We start from the raw sequence: 15,130 nt of genomic DNA on the forward strand, positions 1-15,130 counted from the left end.
CTCTGGGATGGCTGCCATATCCATACGAACATTGGCTTCCTGAGCTTGATGACAGAAAAAGAGAAGGGTTAGTGGAAACAATTAGAAAACATATACCAAGAAAATATCTGAGGCTAGCATGTGTTGGGAGTTCAGCACCCCTGATGAGATCAGATGTTGTCAATTGACTGTTGTCATGCAAAGGTATAAGCACCTGTGGAGAAGCTGGCTTAGTTATGCCAGAAGGATGAGAATTACACAGTTTGCTACATTGTGAATAAGTGAGGTGAGTCTGAATGGGAATGGATATGCTAGGGGAAGAGGAGTCCTGCTGACTTCTGGTTTGTGCTCTCTCCCCATCTCCTTCCCTCTCTCTCATTCCACTCATTCACCTTGCCTTCTGGGCACATTTACTTCACCCATAGCATTTGTCAAGAAAGTACAGCTGACAGATAGATAGAGGAGATTAGATCTCTGGTGTTTATGGCACAATGAGATGGGATTGCAAGTGTTAAAAATTAACATGTTTTGTTATTGAAAGCCCTTCTCACGCTACCTAGAAGTGCAATAATGAAATGTGCTCAAAACATGGGCTCAGCCAAATGTCTTCTAATAAAAACTTTGGCATGAAAGGGACCTTTTGGGGGCCCTTCTGGTTGTATTCTACAGCCCCATTAGTTGCCACTTTGGTGCCATATTTTGTTTGAAAAATGAGCCCCTTTATCCTAATAACAGCTAATCAGATTTGGCTGTGCGATTATGATGATGTTGGTGGCAAATGAAGCTGGTTTAGAATGTGGGCATTGTTTAGTTTGCCTTTGGTGATGTCACAATTGCCAAATCTGACTGGCTGCGTGGTGTTACAAGGAAGGAGAAAAAGGATATTTTTCAATTTTAAAAAATGGTGCCCAGCCAATCAAGGCTGTGGAGAGGCAGCTCACAACGTAGTGCTGCTGTCTACCAAATGCCAGATATATGGGCTTGTGGGTTGCTTGACATGTTTATCAGGAAGTGCACCTTCTCTCTACAGGCCCTGAAAAAAAATGTCCTTAACAATGTGTTGGGGTATACACAAGTTATTGACCCTTTTCCCATGCATTACTTGAACCACCTAATTAGACCACAGAAGGGTTGGTTTGTTGTTTTTGTTTACATGCTGCATTTGTTTATTTGGTGCTATCACAGTGATAACAGCAATCCACTGGCACACTCAACATCCTTGTGATAACCTGGCAATACCTTGAGGTTCTTTTGTTTTGCCTTTCTGGTACAGCAAAGCAGTAATAATGTTCCAAGTGTTTTTGCAATGGTAAATAGCACTACAGTTGTACCTCGTGTTACGAATGCTGCGTGTTGTGTTCATCATGGGTTACGAACGCGCTGAACCCGGAAGTACCGGAATGGGTTACTTCCAGGTTTGGCGGTTCGCGCATGCGCAGATGTGCAAAATGACATCATGCGGCGAATCACATCACACACATGCACAGATGCGGCACTTCAGGATGTGGACCTTTCAGGCTACGAACGGGGCTCTGGAACGGATCCTGTTCGTAACCAGAGGTACCAGTGTAAATCCTTACCCCTACTGCAAATTATGGTGAAATTATCATAGTGATATTAAGCAACTTTATTTAAAACACTTCAGTGTTTCATGCTGTTTAGTGTTCTGTTGCTTGGTTTTATTGTGTGCATCTGCTTTTTATATGTAACCTACTCTTGAAACACCTGGTGATTAAGGGTGGGAAAGAAATAGTATTAAATAAAGGAATAAATCCCTTGACTAGGGTTTATTATAGACAGAGGAACTAGTTGAAATAGGTGGACAATGACAGGAAATTTTCAATGTTTTCAAGAAATGTAATAACATTGCAAAAAAAAAAAAGGAAAAGAAATTTCTTTTGGACTGCTGCTTGTAAGATGGTAACAAAGAAATAGCTTAAAGTATTCAAATTTCATGCAAGTGAATCTACATGTATCTGCAGTGTTCTATAACACTACCACCAGCAGCATATACAAGAAGAAAGCTAGAAAGACTTGTGGGTTTTTTTTAACACGGATTAAGAAATACTATATACAAGCTTTCTAAGATTTAGTCTGAAGCAACTTTTTGGACATCTGAACACCTGGGGTGTGTGAGAGTTTTCCTATTATTGACAAGGGCTTTGCATTATGAGAACACAAAAATGAAATTATTATACCAGTCTGGTATTTAACCACTCGCCTAGTCGCAATAGGCAACAAGGAAGCCACCACGGGCAGCTCGCTTCATTTCTGTGCTGGGTGCAGAGGAAGCAAAGGTGCAGAAACACAAGGCACTGCCAGAGGAGGAGCAGAGTGTTGTCTCTCTCCTACATGTAATTCATTTGCTACAGCAACCAGGTCAAAGACAAGAGTGATACATGCAAGCCAGCTTCTCTTCTAGACTCCGCTGCCTACCCATCCTTTTGTCTGTTGCTTTCCTTCACCTTCATCCCAGCCCCCTTCAGTTAGGTATCTGAGCTCATACCTTGCATTTTGTGACTGGATTGATTGATCTGTGATTCCATCCCAGTGCTCCACTCTTGCTCTTATTCCAGCTGCACTGTGCATAGCAGCTGACAGACAAGGGTTGACCTATCCTTTACAATGTGGACACGCCCATGGCCATGCACCCTGCTCCCACATTTGGATTCTTGGCCAGATATGAAAAACAAAAACTAACATGAAACCTGGTAGAATAATGTCTGGAGGAAGCCAGAGGAAGCTGTGGGTGCACAGAAAGAAAACCTCTTTCTTCCTGTTGGCCTGCGTTATGTCCTGAAATGAGCAAGCATGCATCTCCTGCTTTCACCTGCCCACTGACGGAATGCAGTGTATAAATTCAGAAAAAGGCATGTGCTAAGCAGGCCTGGGATTAAGTCAGATAGGAGAAATCACATGGTAAATAGAATGAAACTAATATCATGTGACTCGGAATGCGACATCATTGCCTATCGCTGTAAACAGAGCATGCCTGGTTATCTCTAGCAGCGAAGGACAGCTTTCTACCACACACCGGCTTTCTTGAGATTAAGTTGTTTTTAAACTGCACCAGTATTCTGTAAGAAAGCTGAGGAAACATTTTAAAACCTTTTTATTTTAGAAAGGAATACTAGTAGCAGTCTGTTCTTATGTTAAGTGCTGCTTTAACATTGAATAAGCATTTAGGTTTTTGACACACACACACACACTGGTTTACTAAAATAAATTAAAAAAATTATTAATGTGGCATAGAGTCAGTCTGTAACTCTTATTCCATTATCCAATGGCTTCATCAGAGTGTTGTAAATTCTGCCATGGTACAACAATATCAACTGCAAATATATATATATATATATATATGCTTTATTGGTTAGCATTTTACATACGCTTGCTCTGCTACTTGCTGCATATTTTAACTATTACTTCACCTTAGCTTTTCATTACTTGAAGTTCCATAATAGCACTTAATATGACATGCCATTTTATCACCTGAAAATGAAAATTTGTTGATTTTTATGTAGTACTGTACTCACTTGCAAAGTGACCAGTTGTGTACAGCAATCCAAGCTGGTTATTAGGTCATTTTAGAAACTGACTACTGAAATACTGTCAAATAAAAGAACAAAAATATCTGGTTCATATAACTGGAACCAATATTTTAAGGACTGGGCTATAGGATCATACCATCCTCCCATCTTCTGTCCATTTTCTCCTGCCCTCATTTCTAGTTTCATCATTAGATGCTCCTAAACTTAGGAGTATCTACACATCATAAGTAAACACTTGCTGATAGGCAACTGAACATTTGAGCTATAGAGATTTATAAGTGACATCAATTCCTAGAACTCTAAAAGCTGGAAACTGATATACTGAATATGGCAAATAAAGATAAGCTGTGTGTAGCGAACATGGTCTAGAAAAGCTTATTACACTTTTATGCTAGTGACTTGGAGAACATTGGAATTTTCCTTATGTGCAACCACGGCTACCATTTACTTTTTGTCTAAATTTTGATTAATAGTTTCAAACAATTTCTTCTTTGCAGCCTTAAAGTATGAATTACGTGGGACAGCTTGCAGGCCAAGTTCTGGTTACTGTTAAGGAACTATACAAAGGAATCAATCAGGCGACGCTCTCAGGATGCATTGATGTAATTGTAGTTCGGCAACAAGATGGCACATATCTTTGCTCCCCATTCCATGTCCGATTTGGAAAGCTTGGTGTCTTACGTTCGAAGGAGAAAGTTGTGAGTATCATGAATGATGGGGACCTTGTAATGAAAACTATTCTGCAGTTTTGTCTATATAAATCTATTTTTGAAAGGGAAAAAAAGCTTTATTAAGTGGAATGGATGCATTTGAGATTTGATTCAGGATGACTTGATTTAAATTAAATCAAAGTTCCTACTGATACTGCATTTCTCAAACAATGGTGGAGATCTAAGCCACTCTAATTTATGACTAAATAGAGTATTACTAACTTTGTTGTTTCGTTAGTACAACAAAGACTTGCATCTCTTTGTTGCATGCCAAAGATTTTGAATGCATTTCTTTTTTTAACCTACAGAGGAGGGTGATGTCTTTAAACTATTGTAGGGCTGATCTCATGACTAGCAGCCATGAGAGTGAGGTTAAGTCTGAAAATATAGGAACCGTTGACAGTGAATGCATTACATTCATTTGAATTTTGTCTGTCTGAATCTACTGTTACTCAATTTCACTGCTAAACCAGTGCCTCCATAGTAATGTGAGTTCTATTAGAGACGGAGGAAAACTTTTCTGTCCACTTTCTCTACACTATGCACAATTTTATAAGCCTCTCTCCCATGTTTCTCCTTTGCCATTTTTCTAAAATGAAAAGCTTCAAATAGTCAACTTTCCTCATACATCAGATGCTCCAGGCCCCTGATAATGTTAGTTGCTCCTTTCTTCATCTTGTCCAGCTGTACAAAATCCTCCTTCAGATGAGAAAACCACAACTGTGCATGGCATTCCATATATTTATACAAAGGCATTATGATACTGGCAGTTTGATTTTCAGCCTTTCTCTTTTTTTAATAATCTCTAGCTTTGGTGGGTTTTATTGGGTGGGTATAGAAACTTCTCACTCAGCAGGCATGAGTGGATGTTTTCATTGAGCTATCCATAATATTCCTTGGTTTTCTTGGTTAGTTGCTGCTATTCCTGGTGTAAAATGAATGGATCTCCTTAGTCATGTTTAGGAACTCTAGTGAAATGAACAATGAGTCAGTGTTGTTGCTCCGGATGAGCTACTCAGGAAGGTGACAAGGAATGAGTGCTTTGTCGTGGATTCATTATCAGGTGACTCTGTCCCTGCAGATCACATTTGGCTTTGGGCAGCTAGGTTGCAGCTGGGCCAAACAGCTGCTGATACATGACACAGTAATGGTCACAAACCTGGATTACTTTAAAAGTCATGGATTTAAAATTCATGGAGGATAAGGCTTCCAGTGGCTATTAGACATGATTGCTGCATACTGCCTCCAGGACCCAAGACTGCATGCCTCTGCATACCAGTAGCACAAGTAGGTAGAGTGCTTTTGCTCTCACGTCCTACTTATAGACTTACCATAGGCATCTGGCTGGCCACTGTGAGAACAGCAAGCTGGGCTAGATGGGGCTTGACCTTACCCAGCAGAACTCTTCTTAACTTCATTCTTTCTTGGCCAATCTCACTGGTTCACCTGAGGTATGATACAACCTGCTTCTTTCTCACCCCTCTCTCTCAAATTTGATGAAGGGAGTGTCTGCAGTTGCTCTTTTCCTGCCTTTCTCAGTCTCTGTAACATGTGTTGGTTTATGCTAGTGGCGTTGTTACCTTCTTCCACTTCACAAAGTTTAGATATACTGGTCGCAGGGGGGGTGGGGGGCCGGGCAGCGCCCCTGCTGGGGGTGACACATCGGGGGCGGCCCCGCCCACTGGGCTTTTTTTTTTTACTTGTTTTAATTTTTTTTTTGAAAAAATATTTTAAGGCTATTTTTGGCACTGCCGGGGTGGAGCCGCAGGGGCGGTCAGCGAGGAGGGGTGTCACCCCCTCCTCGCTGGCCACCCCTGCGGCTCCGCCCCAGCAGCGCCGAAAATAGCCCCCTGTTCCAGCGGCACAGCTTGGCATGGAGGCAAGGGGCAGGCCAGCGAGGTGGGGTGCCACCCCCTCCTCGCTGGCCCACCCCTTGCCTCTTTGCCAAGCTCTGCTGTTGGCTGGCTTGCGGAGCCGGGGCATGGAGAGGGGCGGGCCAGTGAGGAGGGACATGACACAGTAATGGTCACAAAGACTCCCGAATCCGCCGCCCAGCACCCCTTCAGGCAGCGGCTGCTCACGCAGGCACGAGCAGCCGCAGCACGAAGGGGTGCCGCCGCCGGGCGGAGGCTTCGGGAGTCTCCCGAATCCGCCGCCCAGCACCCCTGTGGCGGGGCGCCGCGGACACACGCACCGTGATGCTCTGCCCCCAGGGGTGCCTCTTGGCTTCCCATCTACGGCAGCCAAGGGGCTAAGAACGCCCCTGACCGGTCAGCTTGTCACAGGCAATATATGCTCTGATCAAAGTGGGTAGAGAAGTACTAGAGAGTATGTCGATCATTCAGTCTTCACCCATTTGTCTCAAAGATTAGAGGGGTGGGGATGGATAATGTAAAGAGGCAAAATATATTTTTATTTTTGCATGTATTTTTATTTTCAAATGCTGAAAGGGTATTGTGTGTTCCACAGATTGATATTGAAATTAACGGAGAAGCAGTTGATCTTCATATGAAGCTGGGTGATAATGGAGAAGCTTTCTTTGTGCAAGAAACAGAAGAACAATTTGTAAGTGGCATAATTTAACATCCATGTCTATTCTGACACTCTGTTGTACATATTTTATGTAGTAGGGAGGAAATTGTATATTGGGAAATAAGGATTTCATATAATTAAGCATTTTTAATTTAGGAGCCAGGTGTTTCTTTTCTTTGCTTTTTGGATGTACATGAGTGAATACTGACAATCATATTTAAGTGACAATGAAAAGTCTCAGGTATGTCTGTTGAGTTTCTGAACATCACAAAATGGATCTGGAATTACCTGCATTTACATGGAAATTTATACGTTCACTGTGATTTCAATATACTATATACTAAATTCCAATATAATTCCAATATAGTGAATATTGTAATAGTTTAGTAGTGCATACATAATGTATGTAACTGTTATTCTTGCCCAAATCATTTTTTTTAGGAAAGAGTTCCTGCACATCTTGCAACATCTCCAATACCTACAGACGACCAGTTCTTCAAAGAAACTGATGATCACTTGCTGAAATCGGGTGACAATGAAAGGATGTGTCTAAGCTCAGAAATACTACAGATTGTGGAAGCAGAGCCTTTTTTCCCCTCTGGGTCAGTGAAGAAGAAAAAGCGAAGGAAAAGAAAATGTAAACAAGATGCCAAGAAGGAAGATCAGATCTCTGCTCCTGGAGCTGAAGAAGGCTTTGAAATGGAAATGAGCTCAGATGATGAGAGAAGTATTCTGCCTCTGAGGTAAACTTTTTAGAAGTACCTTCTTATTTGGCTAACCTGTTGCAATATAAAAAGCTCAGTAATTATATTTGTTTTATATTTGGCAACAGTGTGAAATCCTACCAGAAAAAAATCCCCCAGCTGTTTAAATGTTCAACTACTGATTTGGAAATTTAAATGTTCAACTACTGATTTGGAAATTCAGATTTGGAGTTTGTAATAACTTATATCTACCTATAATTCAGAAAAGCAGATAATAAACTAGGGGGTAGTCTTTAGTAAGAAATATGCTTATATGGCAACTGAAGGTTCTAGTCCCACAGTCAGGCACAGATAATTACCCATTTGTGTTGTATTTCTAATGTTAAACAAGAAAAGCAAATACCTGCAATAAATACATAATTTTAACCTGTATCTAAATTGCATTACGTAAGTTTTTAATTTGTAAAGCGTTGCTTTTGAGAACACTTAAATCCCATTTCTCAATCGGAAAATGTTTCATGTATTGCATTTGCTGGAGACTTTCTAATTTGTAAGTCATTAAATATGTTTGTAATTTTTGTCCTGAACAAGTCTTGGTTATGGTGTACGAGTGCATGCACACACACAACAAACTAGATAATCATGAAGGGTGAGACCCACAAAGAAAACAGTCTGTCATATGGATAGGGAAGTCGACACCAGAGTGAATGTGATCTAGTTCTCAAGGTGTTCTATCCAGCCTCCATCATAACCCCTGCTCATACTATTACATACTTCAGCCACTTTCTTCCAAGAAGCAAAGACTCTTTAATCCTTCTAAGCATGTGAACAATAGTGAACAGCTTTGGTGTTCAACAAAAAGGAGCGTTCTTCCAAAGCCCCTTTTGCTGTTTACTCTGGGAGAAATGGAGTTAGAGCCCTTTGCTTGTGTCTCAGCTCCTATGGATGTGAGTCAGTGGGACTGGATCTCCAGGCCTTGCTCATATCAGAATATGGACCATGTTGAAAAGTTGCCTACGGGATCTTTTGGTTTCTCCTCAAGTTGCTTGGAATTCTTCAGTTAAAATACATCACCAGGGTTGTTTCTGTGAGCCCCCTTTTAAATATACTCTCATCTCCACAGGAACCCATCAGATTCTCCACCAAAGGATGAAGAGTATAAGGAATCATTGATTTACCACACAAAGGACCATTACCCTTTATCAGATGGAGACTGGTCTCCTTTGGAGAAGTAGGTCACTTTCATGTGTCACTCTTTTAAATATAATGAATGGTGGTGTTAAAGCACATCTGGGCAAACCCTGGCTCCCATGGGACTCTCCAGGGTATTCCCTGTGATCTCCAGAATGGAGAAAGAGAAGGGTTGGGCTCCTCACTCACATCTGTGGATTTTTCCAGGCTGAGGATCCGGAACAAACTGGGGAGGGAGGGAGGGAGGGAGGGAGGAGCAGAGCAGGCTGGTAGTAGTTGGAGGCTAGGCACCCCAAGGGAAGATTGACTGGCAGGGAGAGAACATTGAATGATGGAAAGTGGGGAAGAGAGTTGGGGAGAGAGAAGGGGTGGTTGGTGGTGGTGGGGAATGTGTGCACCAGAAAGCATGCATGAGAGAGAAGGAAAAAGCAAAAACTGGTTGTTTTCCCCAGCTTTGGCTCCAACTACTGCTGATATGTCTCTCCCCCCCCCCCACACACCCCACATGCATTGCACATGCCCCCATGGGAATGTTGCTCTTGACTCAGAAAAGATTGCCTACTCTTGTAATAGAGATCAATGCTTCTTGTGAGGCTTTTCTGGCATAAACATTATATTACACTGGACTATTGAAACATGGGCAATACAGTGGTACCCCGCAAGACGAATGCCTCGCACAACGAAAAACTCGCAAAACGAAAGGTTTTTGCGAGTTTTTAGTTGACTCACGAGACGAATTCGTCTATGGCTGTTTTTCGCAAGACGAATTCGTCTGGTGAGGTACCACTGTAAGCCGGCACCGGACCGCGCCGCACCACGTTTTAAAGCTGCAGCGAGCAAACAGCAGCGCTGCTGTTCGCCCACTGCAGCCTTAAAACGTGGCGCGACGCGGTCCGGTGCCAGTCGGAAGGGGTGCCGTCCGATAACGTCCGCCATCTTGGGTCGACTGCACATGGGTCGAACCAAGATGGCGGACGCGATCGGACGGCACCCTTTCCGACCGGAGCCAAAAGGTAAGACTTTACAGCTACTGTATGGCGCCACGCCGAATTTTAAAGCTGCAGCGGGCAAACAGCAGTGCTGCTGTTCGCTCGCTGCAGCCTTAAAATGCAGCGCGGTGCTGGTCGGAAGGGACGCCGTCCGATCGCGCCCACCATGTTAAAACGCGCCCGCGCGCAGCTCCCTTCCCACCGGCACCGGAGCCACGCGGCGCCGCATTTTAAGGCTGCAGCGAGCGAACAGCAGCGAAAGTCTTGCGGAAAGAATTAATTTCGTCTTGCGAGGCACCACTGTACTTCTGTGGCTTGCCATGTTTCTATGGATAGTGCACCCTCACAGTTAACTTAAGCAGTCCTCGCCCCAACCTCCCGATACTAGACATTTTTCAGAACCTCTTACCTTAATAAGGAACTTCCATGTGGTATTAACACTATAGACACTTTTCTTAAAATTGGCTGAGAAGAACTGGGGCTTCTTTGCTATGTCACTGACAAAGTAAATTATGCGGGGAAGGGGTAGAATGGCAATAGAATGAGGGTGATCTATGATCACAATGGAAAAGTCAGTGAATTTTTGCCTGCCATCTGTTTCCTTGATTTGAATGTATGTCTTGAAAGCTGCTTCCTTTCAAGAAAAAGAAGAAGTAGGCTGCAAATGGACCAAGAAATATAACTTGGTTTTGCAAGTTTCCATAAATATACCGGTACTTGAATTACCACTCAAACACCATGCTTTGATTGGGAGTCCTGGATGTGCTTACATGAGTACATGCTTGTCTTAAGTTGAAAATGTGCTCAGTCATTTTTGTTTTAAGCCTGCAGAATAGGAATATATTGCTGAGAGAGAGAACTTGCGACTATAATTGTTTTACCTTGTGAGAACAGTTATGTTGAAAACGTGTTTTTTTTTTTAAAAAAAACAAAACTAATGAAGAAATCTGTTTAGAATGGTCAACATTAACTACTTTATTGTGATTTTTAGTTTTCTTCTCCTGTTGCCTCACAGTCTGAAAGCCCAACTTGGCTTTCTGTATAAGTGAAGCTTTGTTAAACTGGAGAAAGCAGTCCTTGAAAAGATCTGAACAACTCATGCCTTGAAACACAATAGCTTTGTTTTATTTTGACAGCCCATTTAGCCAGCCATCTTGTCCTAAAAGTGATTCAGAACTTGAAGTTAAGCCTGCGGAGAGCTTACTCCGAGCAGAGTCTCACATTGAATGGACGTGGGGAGGGTTCCCAGAATCTACCAAGGTAAAGTTATTTGCAAATACAAGTTTTTGGAGGGAAGATTTTGATAATGTCATGAGATTTTCTTTTATAGGTTAAAAAGTAGCACTATTATGGAGACTGTTCCAATAGAAATAGCATGAAGGTAGCTCCCTCTTGTGGTTCATTGTTGGTACTTCTCTAAAAGGAGGCGAACTTTCCAGCAGGAATCTTACATGGCTCCTTCTGCAGAATTTTGTGCACCTGAAGTCTAATGGTTAGTGTTACAATGTAAAAACACCTACATCATTAACACTTAGTGGTGTGTAGATAATGGGCAGCTAGTGTTGGATTTTGTGTCACATTTGATGATAGTTTGCAGTCTAAATGAATCATTTTCCTATTCTGCCTTAAAAGTTCAGATTTTTTTTAAAATACAGAAACTGAAAGCAACCATTCATTTCATGGATGGGTGCTGTTAGGAGGCACTGCCATATTTTGTATCTGACATCTGCATTATGGAATAATGTAAATCAATTTATATTTTGTATGCAATGTGTTTCCTGTTCTTGGTATTCTGAAAAGTGCTTCCATTTTGCACTAAAACCTTCTGGCTTGTTTTTACAAAGGATCCCGCTGCTGTGTTCTTATGGTTGACTGTGCCTAAGTGGCTTGGGTACCATTGTTAATGAAGGTTAAACCTGTGTCTGAAGTGGCTTATTCCGACAGACCAGTATTAGCATCAACGTCTAGTTCATTGTGAATAGGATGGATTTTATCCTCAAAAGTGCTTTGCAAATGTGTTGCAGAATATTTTTTTAATTTGTATTTACCACCTGGAAGAGCTCTACTGGATTTTGCTATATGAGGAGATACTGTGGTGTCACAAAAGTGAGCACACTGTGCCACCATCACAATCACAAAATATGCACAATATTTTGTTCTTCCTTGTGTTCAGTCATAGTCTAGCTGAAATTTGCTTGGGAGCAATCCTGTCATTAGCCATTCCATTGTGAAACTCTAGATTCAACAGCAGTGCCATGCCTGTCAGCTGGAAACTGACAAGAAACCTCTAGAGCATTAGGCATCCATCAGATTCCATCAGTCTCCAAGGGTGGGGCATCTTAATAGTTCCTCCCGCTACCTACTGACAAACTGAACTTCACCAGAATGTGGTGTGACCATGACCATGGTTTGCTCAGCACCCTGCTCTCAACCCTCACCAGTGACTCCTAGAAGCTGTCAGCATGTGACAGCAGCCACACGCTCAGAAACAGCTTGGACTGGCCGTCTAAACCAGGAGAGGGTAGCTGATGGGTCTTGGACCCTTGATGAGTTAGGGACTTCCCTGCATGCCAAAACGAGCTCTAGTGGATTGAGTGGACAACAACAATAGTAAGTCCAACTGTCAGGAAGATAGTTTCTGCACATGCTATAGAGGGAAGTGAGGGGGAGAGGGGAAGTTGGCCCATCTAGGAGAAGGAAAACTCTGATCCTAAACCTCTGCTGCCTTGTGTGATTTCTTCAGGAGAAGAAAAGGCTAAGGAGTAAACCCTACTCAAAAGTGGAGTCCCTAAGGTAGTTTAATGGTGTCTTGTACACCTCATTCCAGAAACTCCTGCAGCCAAGCTGGTGCCAAACATATTGCTCTCAATTCCTTTGGACCACATTAGCAAGGCTGAGAGAGGGATCTTGTTGTCTGGGCAGTGCAAGACCTCCATACATATTGCCCAGGCTTGCGCCCTGAGGATGGCACTTTGGTGCTGCTAATGCAGCAGTTTCACTTCACCCCCGGACTTTCCTCCATGGACTCTCAAGACAGATGAATGGCAACAAAATGACCACAGCATTACAAGAAGCTCCCTAATGCTTGTGAGTGTATAAGTTTTGTGGAGTGATTTGCAAGGCTGGATTAATGTACAAACAACTGGTACATCTTTCCACGTTTGTCTATCAACTATGCTGCCCATTGACATTGCAGAGTCTTGTTTTATATTTGGAAAATCAGGTGCAGTAAGGATGCCAAAACTCCTAATGAGGTGGACTTCTATTGATCTAACACACACACACTTCTGAATTGTGGAGGGGAGTGGGACACAAGCTTTATTGAAATGCTAAATTAGAACCACTTTAAGCTGTTGAAACTGAATCATGCAGATGATGAGTGAGATCAAAGCATTATTGTTTTAAAATGATGCTTTTCTTTTCAGATAAGCAAGAAGGAAAAATTGGAACACCCCAGAACAGTTACGATCACTCCATCAGAGAAGACTCATTTCAGGGTAATATCCAGCAGTGATGCAGCTGAAGATGGAATTTTGGTGAACAATTCTGTTTGTACAGTAGTAAAGCCTGAGCCAAGAGCACACCATCTACTTAAGGAGCTAGATATTAAAGAGAGACTTGCTTCTACAGCCACAGAACCAATTTTGGACATTCTTCAAGGTTCATTGGCATTAGATTCTGATACTCTTCCCAGTCCATTGATAGATTCTCCGACAGAAACTAAACCACCAGCAAAACTTGATTCTCCATCAAAGAAAAAAGGTAACATATCTTTAATTACCTGATAAAGTGTTGACATACTTTCTCTTTTACCCCAGATTCCAAATATTTAACCATTTTTCAAGAGATAAGTAACAAATGTGTTTGCTAGTCCTGCTTGCAGCTGTTCATATAGAATAATAGTACAAATAACTTAACACTTTGTGTATGAACCAGAAATTTTAAGTTTCACAAATGAAGCTTAAATCAGTCATGTTACTTCATATGTAATGCAGATGATAAAGATACATTATGTAAAATGTTATTTGGATTAATAATAATAATAATAATAATAATAATAATAATAATATATTTATACCCCGCCCATCTGTCTGGGTTTCCCCAGCCACTCTGGGCGGCTTCCAACAAAATATTAAAATACAGTAGTCCATCAAACATTAAAAGCTTTCCTAAGCAGGGCTGCCTTCAGATCTTTTTTTTGGGGGGGGGGTTCTCTCTTGTCTTTTAGCACATATGTTTAAACAGCTTAAATGGTCTGAAAGTCAATTTCAGCAGAATGGGTAAAAGTGCCCCTAAAAGTAGCTTGTATTGTAATTATGTAAATGGAAGGAAGTTCACAGAAGAGGACTTGAGTGTGCCTTCCTCTCCCTTACAGCTTGCTGTGCCCCTTCAAAAGCCTCTCTAGAGGAACATAGGAAGCTGCCTTATACCAAGTGAGACTATTGGTCAGTGTAGCTCAGAATTGTCCACATTGACTGGCAGTGTCACCCCAGGGTTTCAGACAAGAGTCTCTCCCAACCCTTCCCTGGAGTTGCTGGTGATTGAAGCTGGGACCTTCTCGGGACAAAGCAGGTGCTCTTCCACTGAGCTATGGCCCTTCCCTGTAGAGCAGTATTGGCCAAACCTGGCCCTCCAGCTGTTTTTGGACTACAACTCCCATCATCCCAGTGGTCAGGCATGATGGGAATTGTAGTCCCAAAACAGCTAGAGGGCCAGGTTTGGCCAACATGGTTGTAGAGGAATGGAAATAGGGTATAGGAGACTCCTAGGATAGGAAGGAATGACTCAGAATTCAGTGGAGACATCTTGCATGGCTCTTTGATTAACTTTTAACGGCAAGCAACTTTTATGTGGATTCTGCAGTCTGCTTTAAAATACATTAATTAATTGTCCTAAATGAATACTTTTTTTTTAAAGGGATACATAAGAGAAGTCATCACCAAGGGCCCGATGACATATATTTGGATGACCTGACAGCTTTGGAACCTGAAGTTGCTGCTCTTTATTTTCCCAAAAGGTATTTCTTAATTGACAACACACAGATAATTTGACAGAACACACAGATATTTCACACTAAAACATGCAAGTAATGTGTGTTTCTTTAAATCAGTCATTGTTCCCCTGTTTGTTTTCCATTTTGCATATATGAGAAAGGTCTTAAAAATAAGATAGTTGTAAAAACTTTGTTTAATCTGCTCCCTGCCACCACCTCTTACTCAGCCCCACAGAACTACTCTATACTTGTCAGTTAAAACGTTATAAACACGTTATAAACATGTGACACCAGAGGGTGCTGTAGAGCAATGTAAAATCGTCAGTGTAAAATTGCATTGAGAGCTCTATAATGGGATTTTTTTAAAAGTGTTTTTACAATCCAGCCATAGGTACATATAATGGAGAAGTGATTGCCAAGCCCCTTTCTAGTTTAATTTTCCCATGTTAACAATTGTACTTTGAAATCCAAGCCCCCTTAACCA

General features: G+C 41.9%; 1 protein-coding gene across 1 annotated transcript in view; it reads left to right on the forward strand.

The window, feature by feature from the left end:
* Positions 1 to 15,130, forward strand: part of LPIN2 (lipin 2) — a 35,227-nt gene that overhangs the window by 4,967 nt on the left and 15,130 nt on the right. The window contains exons 2-8 of the mRNA XM_033154981.1: positions 4,025 to 4,225; positions 6,707 to 6,802; positions 7,211 to 7,512; positions 8,597 to 8,704; positions 10,790 to 10,913; positions 13,079 to 13,415; positions 14,571 to 14,670. Coding sequence (XP_033010872.1) covers positions 4,034 to 4,225; positions 6,707 to 6,802; positions 7,211 to 7,512; positions 8,597 to 8,704; positions 10,790 to 10,913; positions 13,079 to 13,415; positions 14,571 to 14,670 — 1,259 coding nt within the window. The 5' untranslated portion in view covers positions 4,025 to 4,033. The remainder of the gene's footprint in view (positions 1 to 4,024; positions 4,226 to 6,706; positions 6,803 to 7,210; positions 7,513 to 8,596; positions 8,705 to 10,789; positions 10,914 to 13,078; positions 13,416 to 14,570; positions 14,671 to 15,130) is intronic.

Source organism: Lacerta agilis, chromosome 7 (assembly GCF_009819535.1).
Source record: "Lacerta agilis isolate rLacAgi1 chromosome 7, rLacAgi1.pri, whole genome shotgun sequence".
Classification (NCBI taxonomy): domain Eukaryota; kingdom Metazoa; phylum Chordata; class Lepidosauria; order Squamata; family Lacertidae; genus Lacerta; species Lacerta agilis.